At 49.2% G+C, this 23,393-nt stretch overlaps 2 protein-coding genes and 1 long non-coding RNA gene across 9 annotated transcripts in view; 2 read left to right on the top strand and 1 right to left on the bottom strand.

Annotated features, from left to right (window-relative positions):
• TTLL9 (tubulin tyrosine ligase like 9) overlaps positions 1 to 16,088 on the top strand; it is a 63,800-nt gene extending 47,712 nt beyond the window's left edge. For 4 of the 6 annotated variants that reach the window (XM_053245345.1, XM_053245344.1, XM_053245341.1 and 1 more), the window contains 3 exons: positions 4,587 to 4,700; positions 5,438 to 5,559; positions 6,644 to 7,189. In XM_053245345.1, coding sequence (XP_053101320.1) covers positions 4,587 to 4,700; positions 5,438 to 5,559; positions 6,644 to 6,714 — 307 coding nt within the window. In that variant the 3' untranslated portion in view covers positions 6,715 to 7,189. Of the gene's footprint in view, positions 1 to 4,586; positions 4,701 to 5,437; positions 5,560 to 6,643; positions 7,190 to 14,889 lie in introns of those variants that run through there. The other 2 variants (XM_053245342.1, XM_053245343.1) reach the window with 2 other exon arrangements.
• On the bottom strand, positions 9,065 to 22,624 carry PDRG1 (p53 and DNA damage regulated 1). Its single transcript, XM_053245350.1, has 5 exons — positions 22,404 to 22,624; positions 19,117 to 19,192; positions 13,860 to 13,934; positions 12,322 to 12,402; positions 9,065 to 9,582 (listed from the first exon to the last, which is right to left on the bottom strand). The coding sequence occupies exons 1-5, from the start codon at positions 22,488 to 22,490 to the stop codon at positions 9,500 to 9,502; spliced, it is 402 nt and encodes a 133-aa protein (XP_053101325.1). The 5' UTR covers positions 22,491 to 22,624; the 3' UTR covers positions 9,065 to 9,499.
• The window catches only part of LOC128322970 (uncharacterized), a 21,357-nt gene continuing 18,165 nt past the window's right edge, over positions 20,202 to 23,393 (top strand). For both annotated transcript variants that reach the window (XR_008306111.1, XR_008306110.1), the window contains exon 1: positions 20,202 to 20,346. This is a non-coding gene — a long non-coding RNA (uncharacterized LOC128322970). The remainder of the gene's footprint in view (positions 20,347 to 23,393) is intronic.

The raw sequence follows: 23,393 nt of genomic DNA, 5'->3' as shown, positions 1-23,393 counted from the left end.
TCCATAGTCCAAACGTGAGACTACTAGAAATGAGGCCACTACCTGTTCTTCGACGTGCAATGGCACAAAGGCCATTGCCACTGTGCTCAACACAATTGGGCTTTGCGCCTGTGCAGAGACCTCAGTTTCTCCAAGCTAAACCTTGTCTCCAGTAATTGGGCGTTAGCCCCGCCCCCTCCGATGGTATGCATATGTGTGCAGGCTCCCTACACCAGTCTTTTCTTGTCCACTGGCAGATTGACATCTCCTATGAGTTGCTCCGAGCTACTTTAAAAAACCCCTCAAAACCCCACACTCATATTCTCTCCTTCCTTTTTACTCTCTCTATCTACTATTATAATTTAGTACCCTTCCTTCCTATTGGTTAGTGTGTTTATTTCTTCCGTGTCCCCCACCCCACGCCTTCGGGGGTCAGCATTTCTCAACTGTCTTGCCTCCTATGGCCAGCAAGGTCTCTTTTAAATTCTGTGAACATTGTAGGGCCAAGCTTCCCTCCACCGATGAGCACAACCACTGCCTTTTTTGCCTTGGTGAGGCACATAAAGTAGTGCACTGTGCAAAATTCACCAAGCAGGCCAGAAAGAACTGGGCCTCTCGCCTTAGATCGTGGCTTTGAGAACAGGCCCTAACATTGTCTCAAGTGGCATCTAAACCCCGCTGCCATGCAGGTAGTGACCAGTACTTCCCTGCATAATTGGGGCTTGCAGCCCCCTGTTTCTGTGTTGCCACCCACCAGCATGTCCTCGGGTGCATCCAAATAGGCTTCAGAGCCCGCGGCTCCTAATTCTGCCTCCTCGGTATCGACTAACTTGGTTTTATCTACCAACGGCTCATTCCCATCTTCATCAAAAGCATCCAGTTCAACCGTTTCTGCAGTACTTCGGTCACAATTCCTACCATTCTTGCCCTTCTTCAAGAGGGTGCATGGTTTGTTTCTTTGGATCTCAAAGATGTGTATTATCACTTCACCATCCATCTACAGCACCATCGTTATCTCCGTTTCAAAGTAATGGACAACAAACACCTATTCAAATATCTTCCATTTGGCTTGCCTCCACAGCATGGGTTTTCACAAAATTAATGGCCCCTGTCGTGGCCTTTTTACATCAACATGGAGTGGCAAATGGACCGCCCTGCTCTACATTCTCTCTACTGCCGCTGCTTCCTCCTGGACATAGACCTCTTTGCGTCCCACCTGAACGCTCAATGTTACCAGTACTGCTTCAGGGCTGGAATAGGCCATTGCTCCTTGGGCGACGCCTTTGCAATCTCCTGGGATGAACATCTCAGCTTACCTCTTTCCTCCCATCCCTCTAATCCCCAGGATCCCACAAAAGATGTTACAGGACCAGCCAGAGTGCATCCTCATCACTCTGTGGACCCTGATTCCCTCATCTCTTTCACCTCTCCTTTGGCCTCTACAGTCACCTTCCACCCTGCCTTACCTTCTCACTCAGCAGTTTGGCCTCCTGCATCACCCCAGCGTTCTCCGCCTTTGCCTCACTACATGGTGGATCTGGCCTCTTTTTCACAGGATCTCTCTGTCAGCAGCCCGCAATCCTGCAACAGTCCTATCATCATAAATGGCCCCACTTCCTTAAGTACCTACACTCCAAGGATGCTTCCCCTGCTACCTTTTGAACTCAGCATGTTTGTGCTTATCTTTTTTCACTGAAGGAATCTTGCCTAAAGTTATCCTCTCTCAGAGTTCACCTAGCTGCCATGGTTGCCCATTCTCCTCCTAATTCCAAGTCTTGGTTCCAAGACTCCACTATTAAATGTTTTTTGAAAGGACTCTCCCACCTGTTACAGCTCTTGCATGGGACCTTTCCCTGCCTCATGGGCCCTCCATCCCAAACCCCTGGCTTCTGCCTCTCCTGACCCTGCTCTCTTGCAAGGTGGCCCTCCTCGTCACCATCACCTCTGTGAGGTGTGTCAGCGAACTCAGAGCTCTCCGGGTGGACTCCCCATACCTCATTTTCACAAGGACAATGTGGTCCTACATACAGATGTCTCCTTCCTGCCTAAAGTTGTCTCCTCCTTTCACCACTCACAACTGCTTACCTTGCCAGTGTTCTTCCCAGATCCTATGGGTGATGCTCAATGCCGCCTATACACTCTCGATATACGTAGGGCACTTGTGCATGACGTCCACCTGACCTCTTGAGTGAAACTCCTCTTAAGCTCTTTTTCTTTTATATACTTGGGCCCTAATAGAGATTGATAGGCCTCTACTCAGACTATTTCTTGTTGGGTGGTCCAGACCACCAGTCTATGTTATCAGATCATTAAGAAAGCAGTACCTGCCTCTCTGAAAGCACATTCCACCAGGGCTATGGCGGCCTCTACTGCTTATGAAAGAGCAGTCCCTCTAGAGGTCATCTGGCAGCCTGCAACATGGGCATATCCTATATGCAGCACTACACCTTGGATGTTTGTTCCCATAAGGATGCTGCCTTCAGAAGCACAGTTCTTCAGTCACTCTTCACGTGACTTCCCACCTTCAGGTAAGATATGTACAGGGTGCAGCTTGCTATGTACCCAGTTGTGTTGAGCACAGAGACCATGCCGAAGAACAACAGGTTGATTGCCTGTAACTGTGGTTCTGTAACTGGTAGTCATCTGTGCTCTTACCTGCCCACCCAACCTCCCCTCTTTAGTTTTCAAGGTCGATGGACTCAGTGACTAGAGAAGGGAGCCTGCACACTTGTGCATACCATTGAAGGGGACGGGGCTACCATCCAATTACTAGAGAGGAGTTGTAACTTGGAGAGACTCTGAGGTCTCTGGGCAGGCGCAAAGCCCAATTGTGTAAGAGCACAGATGATCACTAGAAGACCCATAGATACAGGTAAGCAACCTGTTGTTACACTGACACACACACAACGTCCAACATCCAGTTCCCTGTATTACATTTCTAAAACAGTCCATGCAATCCATATAGAGAGGGTAGCAGCTCACAAAATAAGGGTTGCCATCTCCAGCTACAAAGACCACCAGTGCTGAAAGGCTCAGATGTTGAGAGAGGAGGAGGTGCTTTATTACAGCCCTGTACAGAGCTAGGCTTGGGCCACATGTTGAGTTTAGAAAATACAGACTTAAAACTGTTTTAAACTATCCCCCAAGGAAAGGAAGAAAGTGTAGATATGTAGGGGGTTGGCCTCCCTTACAGGACTCTCAGCTTCTCACACACAAACTATGATTCCCAGGGGCTCTTTGAAAAAGCCAAGGCAGTTTAAATCCTCTCTCTTTTTAAAGGAAGTGATAAGACAGGATTTCTTGCAAAACCTGAAATGTTATTTGGCTCTTGCTGTTGATTTGTACACTCCAAAGCAAGAGAGACTGGAAATCAAGGAGAGAAAAGACCAGCAAGTGAGAAACGGGCCTTTTTGTGCTCTCTTAGGCTTCTTGCCCGCCAGCCACATTTTATTTTGACAAGGAGATCTGGCACAATCTGACTGAAACCTGCCATGCTCCTCTGAGCTTTGTCCTCCTGGTCTTGCCCACATGCACACTCCGCTCTCTCCTCTGCCCTGCCTGCTGGTTCAGCTAGCGCCCTTGGTGGCTTGTCAGCATCGCTCCTGCACCTCCACCATGGCCCTGGGGACAGCTTTATTTAAAAGGAGCCGATAAGCCAGACGCCAGTCACACCACCGTCTGGAGCAGCCAGGCCTTCGCTTTGCATTCTCGTCTCCTGTGCTCACAGCCACACAGAGCGTGTCTCAGCAGCTGACAAAGTTGGGAGTAGTAAATCTAGGCAGTATATCTGTCGTCCAGCTGCTTTGCTTGTTTATGGCTTATTTTCCAGAAGTCCTCTCAGTCGAAATCCGGATAGGTACAGGGCGGTTTCCAACATTCTGTCACATTCGAGTGTGACCAAGAAACAGAATTCAAAGCAGACCTGTTCAAATGGGGCCATGGGAACCAAGCTAGCCCCTTGTGTTACATGGGACAGAAGATGTCTTTACTTAAGAAACTGGCCTCAGGGCAGGATGGGAAGGTGGGGCTGGGAAAATAGTTGGCTCGCTCTCTATCGCTCCTTCTCCTGTTTGTCAAACGCAACAATAAACTTGCTGTAAGTTGACGGAGAGACAGAATCTACAGAGGGACTACTCTGAAGATAAAGAGTAGGCATTCGTCTCAGAGGTTCGGTTCAGCTCTAGAGAGCAATGCAGTCTGCAGGAGTGTTGTGGGAAAGCCAAAATGTGCTCCTCCCAGTAACTGAGATCATTGGGCGATTTGGTATCAAGCCAAATGGTGTCCCCAAATGTACCCTTTTACCTGCTTCCCTCTAAGTGAATGGAAGCCATTCTCTCCTATGGGGAGCAGTGAAGAGCTGCACATAGGCACTCTCTAAAGAGGGTTTGGCTCCTGCTCAGTGGAGTTGTCATTAGCTTTGCAGTTGTACAGGAAGCAGGTGGCATGTTCAGGGGCTAGCTCACCTTCTGCCAGACCCGGCCTTGATCCACACAGTCACGGCACCAAGTTCAGAGCCACCTCCTCCATAACTACAGACTTGTTCAGTGGTTGAACCGCAGAACTTGCTCCTTCCAGTTCCTGATACTGTGTTGTGCTTTCCACCATAGTTGGCTGCTTGAAGTTAATGCTTCCCCCTCCCTCACTGCCAGCAGCCAGGAGGACTATGAGCTCAAAACCCGTCTTCTGGAGGATACGCTGAACATAGTGGACATGGAGGGCAGGTGAGCAGAGCACAGTGGGCATGTATTTGGGGTGTACAAGGCGTGTCCGTCAGTTTGTTTAGATTCGGGGTTTCCAACCTGTGGTTCTCCAGATGTTGCCAAACTACAACTCCCATAACCTTCAACCACAATAAATTGTAGCTGGGGATGATGGGAATTGTAGTTCAGCAACATCTGGAGTACCATCAGTTGGGAACCCCTGGTTTAGACTGACAGAAGTAATCTGCCTTTCTGCCCTTTCTTTAAATAAGGGTGTAACAGGAGTCACCATGGATGAAAAGAAGCCAGTGATCATGAGTGTAAAGTGGGTTTTGCTCCTCGCTCCTGCTTAGTTTCCCAGCCATCTTGTCAGTACTCTAAGCCCTGTCTAGTGGTGTGCACAAAACTGGTTTGCCCGGTTCGGTTAGAGTCTGGACCAAACCCGAACCGGGCATGTTCGGTTTTGTGCCCCCCGGCTAGAACCTCAGCTCAGATTCAAGCAGGTTCAGGGCTTGAATTGTGTCTCTGTGTGTGTGTTTTAAACAACTCACTGGTGGCCTCTGGGGGTGGGGTCTCCAAAGGTCCAGCGGCAGAAGCTGGCAAACCAAATACCCCACAGTAGTGCCATTACTCAAGTACTTAATATATGAGTGGGTGGTGGTGATTTTATTGTTTTTGCGGGAAGTTTGCACATGGGAAGGCAGGGTGCAAATATTTATAATGAACCAAAACTTGAGACTTAGCCTTTGTTCCTACAGATTGACAGGAAAGGAGAAACGTGTTGGGGGCTTTGACCTGATATGGAACGACGGTCCTGTCAGCAGAGCAGATGGGAATTTAGATACTCCAATGAATGGATTTGTGGCAAACACACATCTAGGTATTTGGCTGAGAGGGAGGTGGCTGGGTGGCTCTTGGGAGGCACTGAGCAAATTCGGCAAAGATAGGGTTTCATAACATGCCAGAGGCTGCTGCTTTGGCTATTCTTCCTCTAGGCCTTTTACTCCAAACCAGACATACTCACCACAGGAGAGCTGGTCTTGTGGTCGCAAGCAGGACTTGTCCCCTTTGCTAAGCAGGGTCTGCCCTGGTTGCATCTGAATGGGAGACTAGAAGTGTGAGCCCTGCAAGATATTCCCCTCAGGGGATGGAGCCACGCTGGGAAGAGCAGAAGGTTCCAAGTTCCCTCCCTGGCAGCATCTCCAAGATAGGGCTGAGAGAGACTCCTGCCTGCAACCTTGGAGGAGCCGCTGCCAGTCTGTGAAGACAATACTGAGCTAGATAGACCAATGGTCTGACTCAGTATATGGCAGCTTCCTGTGTAGACAGATTATCAGAGGCTTAAGGGCAGGGGCACAACTCAGTGATGGGTCATATCACCTGCATGCAGAAGACCCCAGATCTACTCCCTGACACTTCCAGGCAGGGCTGGGAAAGAGCAGTTGCTGAAACCCTGGAGAGCCACTGCTGTCGACATCGACAGTATTGAGCGGGATGAACCCACGGTCTGACTCCGTAGAAGGCAGCTTTGTGGGTACAGAAGACAAGCTGCTGTACCAGCCTGAGCTGCCTATGATCCAACCAGTATTCTCAAAAGATAAGCTGCTCTTGAAGCTGCTTTGCTATAGCTCCCTGAAAGCACTCCCGCCCACTCAGTCTCTCCAGCACCCATTCCGCGCCTCCCAGAGGCACCTACTCAAGAGATCAACCCATGGTGGTTTCCAGTCTCGGCTTGATGCTGAGCTGAAGAGACTTGGCTCTCTCGTCCAGTTCCACTCCCCTCAGGCGAGGCGCCCATCACAGGCGGCCAGGTACTACTGAGGGGCGAGAGGCGCCCACAGCATCTCCCCCCGGCCTCACTTTCAAACGGAGTGAAGCACCGCTCAGTCAGAGTGGCTGGTTATCTTCCGACCCCACAGAGGAGACAAGTCACACGTAACGCCTTGTTATCGCTTTCATTCCAGGCTACAACAACGACAGAAAGAAACAGCTGAAGCAGCTTTTCAAGTCCGTTCAGACACAGCAAAAAAACTAGCACTTGGCCAGGGCACTCTGCAGAAGAGCAATGGCCAGAAGCCGAGGGCTGCTTTTGCGCTGCTGCGGCCTTGAACTGGGGCCACTTGCCAGTCCTGCTGCCTCAGCATGTGGCTGCTGGGTGTCCCTCCCATCCTGCCGCACACACTTTGGGGAGGGGATCCCTGGCTCCTCAGGCAGGCCGGCCGACTACAGGCATGGTGCAGCTTCTAACCAGAATGTGTTGCAAGGTCAGGCCCATTGCCGGAGGTGGGTTTTTTGGCCGTGAGCACAAAGAGTGCTCAGCGGCAGCACCAGCGGAGCGGGGGGGGGCACTCTTTTCAGTCTCCCAGCTTGGCAGCTGCTCTGCTGTGATGTCATCCACAGTGAAGGTCGGACAGAACGAAGCTTCCCTACTCAACACACCGCCAGCCCCCAGTGCATTGCAGTGAGTGTGAATAAAGGCGAATGCCTTAATACCACTAAGAATTAAGAAACCTGCCCCTTTGGTTTTTGGCTAGGGAGCGACGGGAAGGATGGTGTGGGGCAGAGCGCATCTGAGTGGCCTGCTGGCCCTATTGAAATCCAGGCCATGTCTACGTGGGATTTTGGAGCAAGGGCGTATGTGGGGCACGGCTGACCTCCACAGTTCACACATATACACAATACCGGCTTTTCTCTGTAGGCAGGCAGGGACAGTCAAGTGACCCTTGGCATGCTTGAAGCTCGCCCATGCCAGACAGCATCATCATCTAGGCAGAGAATTACCTACCCATCTGGTACCAAAGTACCACAAAAGAGCAGAGCGGTCTCCCCTGCAGATGTGCCCTGCACCCATTTCCACACACTTAAAGGCCGTAGCATGAGAAATGAAGCCAAAGCCACAGAGCTTAAAACTCACCTCTCTAGGGCAAGACCTCGATTTTATGGTGAGCTAGAGATGAATGGGTTTCACTGTTTGGGGCTCACTAACTTGTAACGGAAGCACAAGCTTCTGGCAGAGGACTCTGCTCAAGTAGCAATTTAAAGGTGATAACCCCAAACAGCATCTTGCATAAAAGCCCAGCTCGGAGAATCCCCAGCTGCTCTGGGCAACCAAGCCAAAGCAACCGGAGCGGCGTTAAGCTTTGCAGCAGGGCCCAGGCAAGGATGGCGAATCCAAGAATACCGGTGGCGGGTTGCAGGCAGAAGCGGGCCGTCAAGCATGGCCCCCCTCGCCTGGTGGCAGCAGCTTCACCCAGTCACATGTGCTGCAGTGTGAATGCTCCGCCATGCATCAAGCTCGCAGCACCCTTCCATGTGCTGAACATACATTCTGAAAGTTTCAGGACATGGAAAGGCTGGAGCTCTCCCAAGAGCTGTCAGCACCAAACCATTGGGTGGCTTCCCCTAGCCAGCGTGGCCCGAAGGTGATCGGGGTCCAATGATGCATGCCGTGGGGCTGCATGGGCTCCTTTTTGGACCCTCATCAGTCAGCTGCCAGCCCAAGGGGCTGCAGTCATGGGGAGTGACTGATGAACTCCAAGGCTGTGCTCTGCTGAGGGATTTGGTTGAGGTTGACAGATGTTGGTGTCTGTAGTAACCCCTCTTCAAAACTCACGACTGTAACCTCAGAACAGCAAAGAACATACCTACGGAACGTTGCTGGATTACACATGAAATAACCATGGAGTGAATGAGAATGGGACAAGACAGAGAAGAGGAGCAGGGTAATAATGGCAGGTTTCAAGAAAGCAAATTGGGAAGGTGTCCTGGCCAGGATTCCAACAGTTAACCTTAAATAGAGGTGGAAGCAAAACACCATGTGTACAATTTGATGCTGCTGACTGATGAGGATGCTTAATGCAAGGCCTGGAGCTTGTCCTGGAGAGCCAGGAGTAGGAAAGTGTGCCACCTACTGGTGGATACTAGGCACTCACAAAAGCTCAGGTTGAGGGGCTACACTTCCCTAAGGACTGTGGCTGAAACACTTTCTCGCCCCCCTCCATGTATACACACATTCTTCAATGGCTTCTCCAAAACTGCCATTCTTCAATGGCTTCTCCATAGTCAGTTGGCATAACTGTAAGAATTAAAGCCTCTCAAATCCCAAACCGATGGCACCGTTTCGAACTGGAGAAAGCTGTGCAGAAGCGCCAGCAGGTGTCTGGCCAGGGCTGAGGGACAGGGCAGGCATGTTACCCACCCGGAACACAACACTCTTCACACAGTGCAGCAAGACAGACTGCTGGGCAAAGGGGCAGTTGCGGCTTTCTGGGCTTAGTGCCCAGAGTTTTTAACAGAGGAGAATTGCTGACTTTAGACAATGGATCATAACGCCAGTCAGCTGAGCAAGAGAACACTTTCCATCACTCACCACCACGCGTGTTGGATATAAGTGTACAATTCAATTTATTACCACAACGCCACGCTTTTTAACTAAGCATTCGCATCCGGGAAGAGAGTGGCATGGCTGTTCGAGTCCTACCACTTCCTTTCCAGCACTTAAAAACGAACAGCCCAACTGTTATTTAACACTGCATCAGCTTGAAATGACAAAACGGTGGTCTGTTCCAGCTGTCCGGCTCTTCAGGTTTCAATGCTCAAACTGCAGGGAATGATCTGCTTAAGCATGTTCCTCCATTCAGACTTGCAGGAAACCTCACCGGCGGCTGGAGTGTCTCAGAAAGCAGATGCTCCAACAGCTCAAGAAACACCAGCTTCAGAAGTGTGCGTTTGCAGGAGAAGCAATCTTTGGCACTGTGAGCGATTCCCTTTGGGTTTGGGTTTGTGGGAGAGAGCTGCTAAGTCCATGCGATGACACCGCTTCAGCCTTCCAGCACCTTTTTAATGAAGCACATTTCTTCAGTGCTCAGGGGTTTCAGGCTGTAGCCCTTCAACTCTGGCTTACCTTAGGAAAGAACAAAGAGATGTTGAGCTGAACCACCAAAAGGTTGTGTGGAAGCGTAAGCCAAAGCACTGGGGAAATCTTGTGCCTTCCCGGAAATGTACAACTTGGCTCTTCTTCAGTTAGATATGCTATCTTTGGGTTGATGCATCTTGCCAGCTTCTCGTTATAAACTACCATTAGTCTGCACAACCCTATACAAAATTAATATAAGCAAAGGAGAAGTCCCCGGCCCAAGGAGCTTACAGTTAGATGCTTGGCAAGGGTAACAAAGGCTGAATGTAAGCCAACACAGGCGCTTAGAAAATGTTTCAATTGGGCATAAGAGTTAAAGGGCTGAGACAAAGGCTTCACAGAAGATTATTTTGCAGGCGGGCAGATGCACAAAGGAGCCTGCCTTGGAACAGCACGTGCAAGACTACTACTATGAATATTTATATACCACTTTTCAACATAAGTTCCCTAAGTGGTTTACATAGAGAAATAAAGAAGGATCCCTGTCCCCAAAGGACTCACAATCTAAAAAGAAACATAAGATAGACTCCAGCAACAGCTACTGGAGGGATGCTGTGCTGGGGATGGATTGGGCCAGTTGCTCTCCCCCTTGCTCAATTTTTTTTTTTAAAACCCATGACTTTTAAAAGGTGCCTCTTTGCTTAGTTAGCAGGGACTAATGTGGGCATCAACAACTCCAGTTTTTTAAACTGCCATTGAGAAATGCAGACAAAAATAGAGAGGAGAAGGCCTGGGGGGGAGGAGGAGGAACAAAATTTGGGGGGGAAATTGGGTTCCGCCCACCTACCTTCTTGGTCCCCCCCCTTCAAAACCTGGATATTTTGGGGAAACCAGCGGCGGCGGGGGGGGGGGATTCTCAAAATGTTCTGGTTACCTCCCCCAATTCTGTCACTAGAAGATTCAGTGGGTGCCATATTTATTGTCGGCGACTTCCGGTCATATCCAGAAGACAAGGGCAATAGGGTGGCAGGGAGGTATGCTGCCGCCCCGATGGGCATTGAGAAACATGGACGCCGGCGGGGGGGAAAAGATGGGAGGGTTGTAAGCACCCTCCCCCACTCTTAAAGGGAGACCCCCACCACCGTTGAACCAGCAGAACTGAAACAAAAAAATGGATTTTTAACTCCAGATATAAATTGGGCTACACTCTAACATGCAATAAAAACCCTGAATTGTGTGTGAAGTGCTCTCCGATAGCTCGCAGGGACTTTGGGGTAAATTTGGCTGATGCAAACTAAAAGTCGGGTGTAGAAAACATCCTGGCATTAAACTTTAAAGGGCTGTAAAGTTCAGCACCAGCACCCTTAATCGTGCCCAGAAACAAACTGGTAGTTTGTTTCTGCCGCTCACACAGGATTGATATTATATGATCCTCAAGTCCTGATCCTGTCAAGACTCTTACTACTGCATTTTGCACCAACTGAAGTTTCCAGAGGGTTTTCAAGGGCAGCCCTACACAACCTGCATTACAGCAATCCAATCAGGATGTAACAAGAGCATGGATGACTCTAGGTGGGTCTGGCTGGCCTAAGAATGGGCACAGCTAGCGCACCAACCAAAGTTGGGCAAATGCCTCCCTCCCGGCTCCCCACGCGAGCCACAGCAACCACGTGTTGCACTGCTCTAAGACACACACACACCCCGGTGCAAACCTGCTCCTTCAAAGGACTGCAATCCCATCAAGAACAGGCTGATCCACCATCCACAAAGCAGCAGTTATCCTGTCCGCAGAAGACTCCATCTTGCACAGATTTCATTTCAGGCTGTTAGCCCATATTCAATCCTTCATGGCCTTCAAACATCCATTCAGTTACAGCTTACCCATTCCGTAGTATTGTTTGGCAAAAACATTTGACCATGAACTCACTCTGTGAAGGAGGAAGAGTCCCTTCCTTCCTTTGGCACCTGACCACGAAGCAGGTGTCTCAAAGGCGCTCCCCAATATCAAGGAAGCCCTGGGCCCGATGAAACCCTGCTTGCCTTGACCTGCCTTCCCTTGGCCCCTGAATATTCCCTGCTCCCTCTCTTCAGCATCTGCAGGAAGCACACCTCACAGAGTGGATCTAGTTGGGCCATGGTCCCAATCTATCCCCCAAAACTCAACAAGGGAAAACACCACTTAGGATCTAGACACACCAGCTCCTAAAGCAACAACATCTGCTCAATCCAAGGCACTATTTCATTATTTAAGTTCTCAAAAATGCAAAAGCCTTGCCGCTGCTATGTTCCTTCTTAGAGCTGACTCTTTCTGTATTGATTGCACCATTTCAGTCTGAAGAGATGGCCAGGGTTCCATACTGAAGTCTGTTTTACAGTCTAAACTCCTTAAAACATTTCACTTAAACCAATAAAAGCATTCTATTGCAACATAACAATGAGCACCAACAGCTTTGTGAAAGTATGATTGCTCATTTTTCTGTGTGTTCCCTGCAAACACAAGAGGGAAAGGAATTTTAAAGGGCCACAGCTCGGTGCTAAAGCACCGGCTTTGCAGCAGAAGACCCTAGTGTCGATCCCCGACATCTCCTGGTAGGGTCGGGAAAGACCCTTGTCCCAAACCTGGAGAGCCACTGCCAGCAGTGATCCTGAACGACGTGAACCACCAACGGCCTGACTCAATAGGCGACGGCATTCTGAGTCCACTCTGCCTCACATTGCTTTATCAAGATGGCGTGAAAATTGGTTCCCAGGACAGAACTGGGTTACTTCTAGCCTTTTGGCAAATACCTTGAGCTTCCAAGAGATGGTTGACCTTCACTTTTAGCTCTTTCCGCAATTTGGCTATTTCTTCATCTAAGAGTTCTTGATCTGGAAAAAGAGTGGAGGTCATAAATCAAATCTTTCCAATTACATAAAGCATGTAGCTGATTTAAGACATGGCCTAACACAGACCCATGACCTATATCATGCCATATTATTTCCTAGTTTGTGTGTTCCAGCACTGACTGTAGAACTATTCTCCTTTGATCCAAAATGCTGTTTCTGTACTGTGGTACTTTTTCCTTTTCAACCCTACAGCAGGATACCTCTTCCAGCTACTGTCTAAATGGATATGAATCATGCCCCACTGGAGTCTACAAGCCAAACCTGTTTTGTTTTCTGTTTGATGCAAAATTTGAGGACAGAGAGGACTTGCACCTTAAGTGAAAATTCAGCATAAGAGCTTTCCTTTACCTTCCTGGGACAAATATATTGGGTGGCACACTCCCTCAAGGCAGGCTGGGTAATGGTCCAAGGGGCTCTGGATAAGGCAGAACTTGGCCTGCTGGCTCCAGGCCCCTCACTGTAACCACTTCCTAGACCATGGCCTGAAATAGGCCTTTTTGCATGTTTTCAACCAATCTGAAAACAATTCTCAGGAATGCAAATTCATTGCTAGACATTCTTTGAGGTGGTTCACATGGTTGGGCGGGAAGAGGGGAAGGCTGCTGTAACTCACCTTCCCCCCAGGCGAGGGAAGGTATGTTTCTGGGAGCAGATGAGCAGCACTGCATGGCACAGCACACAGCTCTGGAAGCCAGCGCGGTGTGTCCCAGCCTCTGGAGATCCCACAATGCACCATGCAACATGCATTAGGACAGGGTTTCTTAACCCTGGGCCCCCAGATGTTGTTGGACTACAGCTCCCATCATCCCCAGACATGGCCTTTGTGGCTGAGGGTGATGGGAGTTGTAGTTCAACAACATCTGGCGTTCTAGGTGCCCATCTCTGTGTGCAGCCAGGCTGGAAGCAGATCCTGCTCATACACAAGCAGGGAGCCCAGGTTAAGGGAGTGCTCGCTTCCTTAACCTTGGCTAACAGCTGGGCTAAAAAGCTGGGCTAGGCGGTGCTGCCCCACCGGGATCAGGCCTGATGCCAGCGGTTCTCACGCACAGCCTAACCCTGGGTGAGCCTCTAACACAGGAACTGACAGTGTTTCAACAGGCCTTTCAGGCTTGGTGTGTGCCTAGATGGGTGATTGCCTGGGAATGCCACCTGCCAATTCCACAATGGAAAAGAGGTGGGACACACATATAATTTAAAAAAAAAAGTTTCAGCTTGCAATGAACTTGCAGTGCAGCTGATCTCGACCACATCATCCACATGAAACTGAGTTGAATGGTGGCAAGATAACCACAGCCTGGATTGGGCTCATGCTGTCTAAAGACACACATGATGCATATTCAGCTGTTTTCCTCTAACCTGCCTGTGTGGCTTGGCCCTCCTCTTGCCCATGAAACTTTAGCCTTTGCAAGCACATTACAGACATGTGCCTGGGATCTCACCTTTATGCAGCATGTCCTTGGTCTTAGTTTTCGGAAGCTGAACAAACATGTTCCCAAAGCAAACCATGACTTTATCTGAAAGCAGGAAAAGCTCCAGTTGAGCATATCATTTAAGAACATCAACAAGACATTAAGCAGCAGGATCATTTCTATGCCTCATAGGAACATAGGAAGCTGCCATATAGTGAGTCAGATCACTGGTCCATATAGCTCAGTATTGTCTACACAGACTGGCAGCCGCTTCTCCAAGGTTGCAGGCAGGAGTCTCTCTCAGCCCTATCTTGGAGATGCTGCCAGGGAGGGAACTGGGAACCTTCTGCTCTTCCCAGAGCGGCACCATCCCCTAAGGGGGATATCTTAACAGTGCTCACACATCAAGTCTCCCATTCATATGCAACCAGGGCAGACCCTGCTTAGCTAAGGGGACAAGTCCTGCTTGCTTCCACAAGACCAGCTCTCCTCTGCATTACAAAATCCCCATACTTGTCCTACTCCTCACCAAACTGGAGGAGACCAGAACCAGACTGCACAAAGTAGAAGCTGCAGGAAATTAATGATCTCTATAAAGTTGCCTTGAGATGAGATAGAGAAATATTGCCGGATTCCATGCCACAGTGCAAGAGACATAAAGCAGGCCACGTGACTCTCCCACTGGACAGCGGGCCCTCTCAAAGCCTTGGCCGAGACTTACAGGAAGCAAAGCGCCATCACTGGCCACCCAGGTTGAGCAATTCATGCTGCCTCGCCCTCATTAATGCAAGACAAAACCCCTCACAGCGGGCAAGGGAAGCCAGACAGTTTGCTGTGCACATCTTCCCCCAGGGAGAAGAGGAGACGCTGGCTGCTGCCACTCGTGGCAGACATTAGTCACCCAGCTTAATGTGCTACTGGAAAACATTCAGCTACAACAGGGAGGTGCGAGGGAGGGAGTAATCGGCACAATTTTGAAGTTACTGTAACTCTTATAAGCATCGCTGGGTGCCACATCCACTGCACCATTTCCTGTACTCCTAACCCTCTCTGTTTACAGCTTTTAGGAAGCGCCCAGTAGTTACCAGCAGCACTGCCAAAGACTCATGATGCTGGAGTCAGCCCTGGGAGCCGGCTGGTACCCCTGCTGTTACCAATCAGGATTCTGCTAGAAGGCCTCTGACATCTGCTTTGGAGCTGAGACCAAGGACAAAAGAGATGCCTGTTTGCATCCTTGGCGCCCACTTTTGGAATTATAGATTATGTATTTAGGTGGATCTGGGAAAATGTTTCCAATAATTAGATGGCCCAACACAGATCTGAAGAAACAGTTCAGATTCCCAGGACCCCACGTAAAATTATTTCAGGTTACCCACCCAAAAGCCTCAGGCCAGGTAAAATAGCTTGCTCTTGCTCTCTCACACAGTTTTATAAACGTATGCCCTGCCTTTTAACTGCAATCAATTTCAACAAACACATTGCAAACAAAATCCAAAAAATGTGGGAAAACCCACCCACTCACTGCCAAAACAAAAAGAAACTGTAACACATCCAGAAGCTCTGGCATGACTCCTTCAGGACAACTCTGGAGCAGCCACCAAGACTTCCATTTTCTTCCTGGCCGAAAGAGGCAGCAGGGAAACTCAAAAAGGTACTCGCACCCAGTGCTGCCTGTTCTAGGAATTCCCAGATGATGTTGACTGTGCCTCTCACAATCGCCATTTGCAATGGCCTTTGGCTGGGGATGAGGGAAGTTCTAGTCAACTAGATCTGGGAATCTCTGGTACAGGGAACACTGCTTGTAGCCAATCTGGATGAAAGCTACAAGACAAGGAAAGGAGGCGGTGAAACACACAGACATCTAGGACATCTATTTGCAGATTAATAATGAAAAAGGTAATGATGCCAATAGCACACAGGTTGTGGGCAAAGTCATCATTCTGTCTTCTGAGACTCTAGGTACCTAGATGGCCTCCTGAAATTCACACCCACTGGAGAGCCATGAGAAGTTCAGCACTTGCGGGGGTGGTGGTGGTGTTTGGTTTGTTTAAAACACAGAAGTTTATAGGCCTCATGGTTTGGAGAATATGCAATAGGTTTGAAGATTCATTTGCACTATTTATTCCAAGTGTGGATTCTGGGCTTTTAAGAGGCAGAATTTGTATTTTTCTTTTTTTACAGAGAATATCAACAGCCTTAACATATATCTTTGTCTTCTGACACAATTATGCCACACGCATAATTATATCTGCAATCCTATGCTTGCTTCTTTCTTCATATTGGAAATGCCCCCCAGCATTCCCTCCCTTGCCATGTGAAAGGGAAGAGAGAGGATGCTGCATTTAATAGTGTCCAGGACTGCCAGTCTGTTTCCTAGCACATTTCAAAGGCCTGATGATGATCTTAAAGTCCTATGCAGCTTGGAACCCAGGTAGCTGAAGAGTCCTCCTCCAGGTGCTTTCAAAAATGAAGGTGGCAGTGACCAGTGATAAGGCAACAGATGTGCAGAAGCTCCCTACTTCTGGCATGCTCTCCTCAGGGAGGCTTGCTGAAACATAAGGAGCTGACATATAGCAAGTCAGACCATTGGTCCATCTAGCTCTGTATTGTCTACACAGATTGGCAGCGGCTTCTCCAAGGCTGCAGGCAGCGGACCCGCAAGGCGGCAGCGTCCCTCCTTGCTGCCCTGGTGCATGTCGGACCGGAAGTACCCCCAGGAGTACCCGGTGCATGTGTATGTGTATGACGTGCAAGCACGATGTACTTCCAGGTACTTCCGGTCCGACGTGCACCAGGGCAGCAAGGACGTATGCTGCCACCCTGTGGGACTGTTTTTTCAAAACAGAGTGGGAAACGTGAGGCAGGGGGAAAGAGCACCTTCCACAGTCCTTAAAGCAATCCCCCCCGCCTACTTTTGAACCGGCTGAACCACGGGATTTTCAAACTGGTTCGGAGGTCCATAAAAGGGCCTCCAAACTGGTTCGTGCATATCTCGGAGACAAGTATACGTGTGGATTACTAACTGGTTGAAAGACAGGAAACTGAGGGTAGGTATAAATGGAGAGTTTTCACAATGGAGGGAAGTAAGAAGTGGGGTCCCCCAGGGATCTGTACTGGGACCAGTGCTTTTTAATTTATTCATCAGTGAGCTAGGGGTACGGGTAAGCAGTGAGGTGGCCACATTTGCAGATGATACCAAACTCTTTCAAGTAGTGAAATCCAAAATAGATTCTGAGGAGCTCCAAAAGGATCTCTCCAAACTGGGGGAGTGGGCAACAAAGTGGCAAATGCGGTTCAATGTTGGCAAGTGTAAAGTGATGCACGTTGGGTTGAAAAACCCCAACTTCAAGTATATGCTGATGGGATCTGAGCTGTCGGTGACTGACCAGGAGAGGGATCTTGGGGTTGTGGTGGACAGCTCGTTTAAAGTGTCAACTCAAAGTGTGGCAGCTGTGAAAAAGGCCAATTCCATGCTAGGGATCATTAGGAAGGGGAATGAAAATAAAACGGCTAGTATTCTAATGCCCTAATACAAAATGATGGTGTGGCCACACCTGGAGTACTGTGTACAATTCTGGTCACCACATCTAAGGAAGGACATTGTAGAACTGGAAAAGGTACAGAAGAGGGCAACCAAGATGATCAGGGGCCTAGAGCACCTTTCTTACGAGGCAAGACTACAATACCTGGGGCTATTTAGTTTAGAAAAAAGACGACTGCAGGGAGACATGATAGAGGTCTATAAAATCATGCATGGTGTTGAGAAAGTGGATAGAGAGAAATTCTTCTCCCTCTCACATAACACTAGAACCAGGGGTCATACCATGAAATTGATAGCTAGGAAATTTAGGACCAAAAAACGGAAGTAGTTTTTCACACAACACATAATCAACTTGTAGAATTCTCTGCCACGAGATGTGGTGACAGCCAACAACCTGGATGGCTTTAAGAGGGGTTTGGATAACTTCATGGAGGAGAGGTCTATCAACGGCTACTAGTTGGAGGGCTATAGGCCACCTCCAGCCTCAAAGGCAGGATGCCTCTGGGTACCAGTTGCGGGGGTGTAACAGTAGGAGAGAGGGCATGTCCTCAACTCCTGCCTGTGGCTTCCAGCGGCATCTGGTGGGCTACTGTGTGAAACAAGATGCTGGACTAGATGGGCATCCTTGGGCCTCATCCAGCAGGGCTCTTCTTATGTTCTTAATAATTAGAAGTTCCTCATCCAGCAGGGCTCTTCTTATGTTCTTAATAATTAGAAGTTATGATTAATATTCATGATGATATCTTTGACCTAGGTTCTTTATAAAGTGTTTTTAATCAATTTAAATTTTTAAAAATCTAATTTAAAATTTAAAAATCCAATCTTATTAATTTTTTAAAAATCATTCCTTTTTATCAAACCTGCCCTGAAGGGTGGGACACAAATAGTTTAAAGAAGAGACGAATGAAAAGCCTGCTCTAGCCAACTGCCCAGGGGAATAGAAGAAGTTATTCCAAAATACAAAACTGGCCTCATCACCTGAAGACGCCCTTCCCTGGCAAAGGCCCAGGATATATAAGCATTTACAGTTGTAATTCTGGCAGTAAACAATATTATAAGAGCTGGCTATAGGGAAGACTCATGTGAATCTGGTCTCAGCACACAAAGACACAATCAATACAGCACATGGAAAGGGGGGGGGGGGGCTCAGGGTGGTGCCATGGCTGTAATGTGCTGAGCTCAAACCCCCTCTCAGTACTGGGCGACCCCAGGAACGTCCTCACCACCCAACCCAACCCACAGGGTTTCTGTGATGTTAATACACCACACTGGGTTCCTTAGAGAACATTACATTCATGCTCTGCCCTAACAAGGATAGCCAAGCAACAAAGCCACACATCACAGCACAAGGCTGCCCTAACACAGCAAAGGGAATGCTTAGGGACTCCGTCTGCTGCAGTCCCACAGCAACCCTCCCTCTCTGAGCACAGGGAGACCTGGTCTTGCACAAGCCCCTTCAAGATACCAAGGAACATGTCTTTGGGAAGCAAAGGAGCAATACAGATTCTAATGCAAAGTGACAAGAGACCGTAAGCTTGACAGAGCACATGCTCTGGGTGGAGAAGGCCCCAGGAGCAATCCCTGGCATCTCTGGCTAAAACCATCTCCGACAGCAGGGCTGAGAAAGGGACCCCTGCCCAAGACCCTGGAGAGACACTGCCAGTCAGAGAAGACAGTAGTCAGCTGGATACATCAATGGTCTGACTCAGCATTATGCAGCTTCGCATGCTCAAGAAAACCCCTCACCTGAAGCGCTGGGCTCCTTGCTTAAAGCTCTCAGTGCCTCCCGGTTCTGATTGCGTTTCTGATCCAGATCCACAATCTAAAAGAGGAATGGTTACACTTTCAGATCACATCAATAAGATTACAGCGAATACTATTGCACATGAATGCTTTCCTTGCTCACACAGGATGTATATGCTAGTGATACATAGATCAGCTGAACCACAAAGATACTCAGTTCTGCATATCCTTGTTCAAACTGCTTACACACACAGGGAACAATTCAGACATCCTTTTTGTCAGAAACATGGTAGCATCTAGGCAGGAAAAAGTCCTGAGCAGGCCAGGGTGGTCTTGCAAACTGGCCCTGAAAGTCTTTCAAAGTCCTCCTGCCATCTTGAAATTCTCTTCCATCTCCTGCATAAGCAACAGCTAATACACACCCTTCCACTTGGTTTCTTTTTTACAATGCAAGTCACGGGACACAGGTAAGATAATTCGAAACATGATAATGGAGGGTCTGTATGATAAGAAAAATGCTTGCTAATAGTGAGGGGTGGAGGAAGAGAGACCATGCAACTACTGGGGTCAGGAAGGACCTCATAAAACTGGAGGAATTACTGGAGGCCCTGTTCTGATGGGGGGCAGTGGGGGAAGGGAAAGAAATTGAATGCACTATTTGCAACAGAAGGGGATGGCCATGAATGTGGGGGGGCGGGGAGTCTGATGATTGCCTTAGCTTTGAATGTGGGGAACTAAAGGCACTCCAATTCTCCCACACAGAGTTGAGCAGGGTAGAAAATAGAGGTTGTGTTGAAAACTGGGAGTCCGGAGGCTGAAGATGTTTGTTTATGTATTTATTGAAACTTCTTATATACCACCTCCTCCAAAGACTCCTCCACCTCCTCCAAAGGTGAGCAACAGAAATACCAACTCTCACTCTCTCTCTCTCTCTCTCTATATATATATTTATATATATTTATATTGATTGATTGATTGGCAAACACCTGGTGAAACAGGTGTGTCTTAAAAGCAACCAAGGAGGGGGCTGAACGAATCTGAGGGGGGGGAGCATTCCAAAGCAGAGGGGCGGGCACAGAGAAGGCCCTCCTATGGGCCCAGGCACCACACATTACACCAGGACCCAGGACACTAAGGAGGGCCAGCTGAGAAGACCTCACAGGATAGGATACAACTGACCGAGAGAGGTGATCCCAGAGATATACAGGTGCTAAGCCCATCAGGATTTTGTAGGTGAGAACCAGCTCCTTGAATTGGACTCAGAAACAAACAAGAGGAAAAGCCTTGCGATGGGGGTGGGGATGTGGGGGGTGAAGGAATTGCTGTAACCAACAGCAGAGTGGAGAATCACAGTACACTGGTGGTCAACTCCAGGCTTTCCCACGGTTGTACTACTACTACTACTATTTATATACCGCTTTTCAATGAAATTTGCAAAGTGGTTTACATAGAAAGAATAAATAAATAAGATGATTCCCTGTCCCAAAAGGCTCACAATCTAAAAAGAAACATAAGGTAGAAACCACCAACAGCCACTGGAGGGATGCTGTGCTGGGGATGGTCGGATGGACAGGACCAGTTTTATTTATTTATTTATATTTTATATCCCGCTCTTCCTCCAAGTAGCCCAGAGCGGTGTTCGACATACTTAGGTTTCTCCTCACAACAACCCTGTGAAGTAGGTTCGGCTGAGAGAGAAGTAACTGGCCCAGAGTCCCCTGCCAAATATAAGAGAATCACCACTTTGAAAGGTGCCTCTTTGCTCCATTAGGAGGGGGCTACAATTCCCAGCATCCCCAGCTGTAATAAATTGCAGCTGGGGATGCTGGGAGTTGTAGTCCAACTCAGGTTGGCCCCCCTGGCATAGCAGCTTGGACCTGGTACTTACAGATGGCACAGGAGGTGGTCAGGTTGAGTTTGGGCGGTACAGATGCCTGAAAGCCTCCTCCCCACCAATGCCACCCCCACCAGAGAAAACTGACACATCCCAGTGAAGAGCTCAGTCTAGCCTTCTCAATATATCTCACAGTTTCTAAGTAGAGGAATCTTTACTTTCCTCCCCCCATGAGGAGCTTCAGGCCGCAGGTTCTGCAGGTCCTCCCGTGAGGGTATGCCCCCACCCCCATCTGCCACCCACCAGATGTACAGTTTGCAAGAAGGAAACCCGGATTAAAAATCAGGAAGCCCCCAAGATGAATCTCACCAGTGTCATAAAGTCACTAGGTGGTTTTGGGAAAGCTCCCACCCCAACATGAGGATCACAGCGCCAGTCTACTCTGCAGGCTTGTCGCAAGGATATAAGCATAAAGCCCCTTGAACATGAAAAATTTTTAAATTATATTCCACCCGCTGTTTAGTAACAGCGCCCTAACTCGCAGGGTTGTTGTTAAGGATTACAAGGTATGGGGCCTGCATCCCCTTAAATACATTCAATACCCACAACAGAATGCTACCTATAAGCAGTGTTGGGCTAAGATTGGGGAGACCCAAGTTCAAATCCCCACTCAGCCATGACACTCACTGGGTAACTCTCAGCCTAGCCTACCTCACAGGGTTGTTGTGAGGAGAAACATAACCATGTACTGGGTTCCTTAAAGGAAGAGTGGGATATGAATGTAATAAATAAATAATAAATACTTGGAAGCAAGCTCCACTGCACCCCAGGGGAGCAGCTCCCCAGGAAGCATGTGGTGGCGATCCCCCCCCCCTTTATTCCCTAGGTATTATTGACTACAACACCCATCATCCCCACCCACAAGTCATTGTGTATACGGGGAGGATGCCACTGGACTTGCAGTCCAGCATCCTCTGAACCAAATTGGAGGGTGGGGGGGCCTCATTCTCTGAGCGTTTTTTGGGGGGGGGGAATTGAAAACATAACCTGTTTCAATCAGGTTCACAGTTGAAGTTATTTCTGATCTACATATTTCTAACTGTTTGGGTTGGCTTGAGGTTTCAAGTGCTGTTTGTGTTTTAAAACGGCAAGCCACCCAGAGACGTACAGAAAAGGGCTAAACCTAGCGGAGACCCAGGACGGGCTCGGGAGCCCCTCGCTTGCTGGGCTGGCCCCGGGGGCTCTGCCGAGGAAGGGCCGGCCTGCTCCGCCTGCCTCGCCACCCGGCGACACAGGTCGTCGTCGTGTCTGGGTAGAGGGCGGGGAGGGGGCCAGCAGCAGCTGCCCTGCTCGTAGGTGCAAAGCCTGGAGAGAAAGCAATGGGGGGGGGGCATGCGCGTGCCCGAGGATGAGGAGGACTTCTTTCGCTCGCTCGCTCGCGCGCCCAACCTCCTACCTGCTGCCTGCAGGCCATCACCTCCTCGGCGAGCGCCTCTACCTGAGCCAGGTAGCGGAGCACGAACTCCGGGTCTCGCTCGCCCATGGCGAGAAGCAGCGAGGACCGAGGCCTAGTCGGACTCCTCTCCGCGCAGGCGCCTCGCCGCACTCGAGGCGGGCGGTGGTAACCTAGGCAACCGGCTAGGCCCGGTTCCGGCGCGCGCTCCTGGTGGGCGGGGTCCTTTCGATCCCGCCGGGGGAGTGAGGGAGGGGCTGGCCAGGCTGCTTTGTCCCAACAAGCCTTTTGGTGCAACATTCAGCAGTGCTCTTGTACCTGTGTCTCGGTCGGATAGAGATCTCACTCTGTGTGCATATATTTATTTTACTGATGCCCTGTTTCTTCCAGGGCAGTTGGGGGGGGGGGGGGTTAAATGCTTTTTTTTTTTTTTTGCAATTGTGTTGGGTGGGCCAGCCTAAGGAGATCCAGCTGCTGTTGGACTACAACTCCCATTATCCTCAGCTACCATAGATAGCAGCTGGGACTGATGAGAGTGCTAGCCCAACAAGAACTGGAGAGCTTCTAGTTCAAATCCCTCTCCTCTTGCCCTCTGTGAGCTTCTCAGAGGCATCTGGTGGGCCACTGTGTGAAACAGGACGCTGGACTGGATGGGCCTCCTTGGACTTGATCCAGCAGGGCTGTTCTTATCTGTGACAAGAGATCGCCGAGAGCCAGCGTGGTGTAGTGGTGAGAATGCTGGACTAGGACCGGGGAGACCCGAGTTCAAATCCCCATTCCGCCAGGAGACTTGCTGGGTGGCTCTGGGCCAGTCACTTCTCTCTCAGTCTAACCAACTTCACAGGGTTGTTGTGAGGAGAAAGCTAAGTATGTAGTGCACCACTCTGGGCTCCTTGGAGGAAGAGCAGGATATAAAATGTTAATAATAATAATAATAATAATAATAATCAATTAATGCTATCAAAAATGTTTATAAGTTGCCGGTGCGCTGTT

The sequence above is a fragment of the Hemicordylus capensis genome, chromosome 4, assembly GCF_027244095.1.
Source record: "Hemicordylus capensis ecotype Gifberg chromosome 4, rHemCap1.1.pri, whole genome shotgun sequence".
Classification (NCBI taxonomy): Eukaryota; Metazoa; Chordata; class Lepidosauria; order Squamata; family Cordylidae; genus Hemicordylus; species Hemicordylus capensis.
The sequence above is the reverse complement of the archived record's forward strand: the minus strand, read 5'-3'. Positions and strand labels throughout refer to the sequence as shown.

Bases quoted from the DNA above. Each gene is read 5' to 3' on its own strand.
- PDRG1 (XM_053245350.1), bottom strand. From the start codon at position 22,490: ATGGGCGAGCGAGACCCGGAGTTCGTGCTCCGCTACCTGGCTCAGGTA. The intron at 19,193-22,403 runs GTAGGAGGTTGG...TTCCTCTTTTAG, and splicing joins TGATGGCCTGCAGGCAGCAG to ATTGTGGATCTGGATCAGAA. The intron at 13,935-19,116 runs GTGAGGGGTTTT...TCCTGCTTTCAG, and splicing joins CAAGGAGCCCAGCGCTTCAG to ATAAAGTCATGGTTTGCTTT.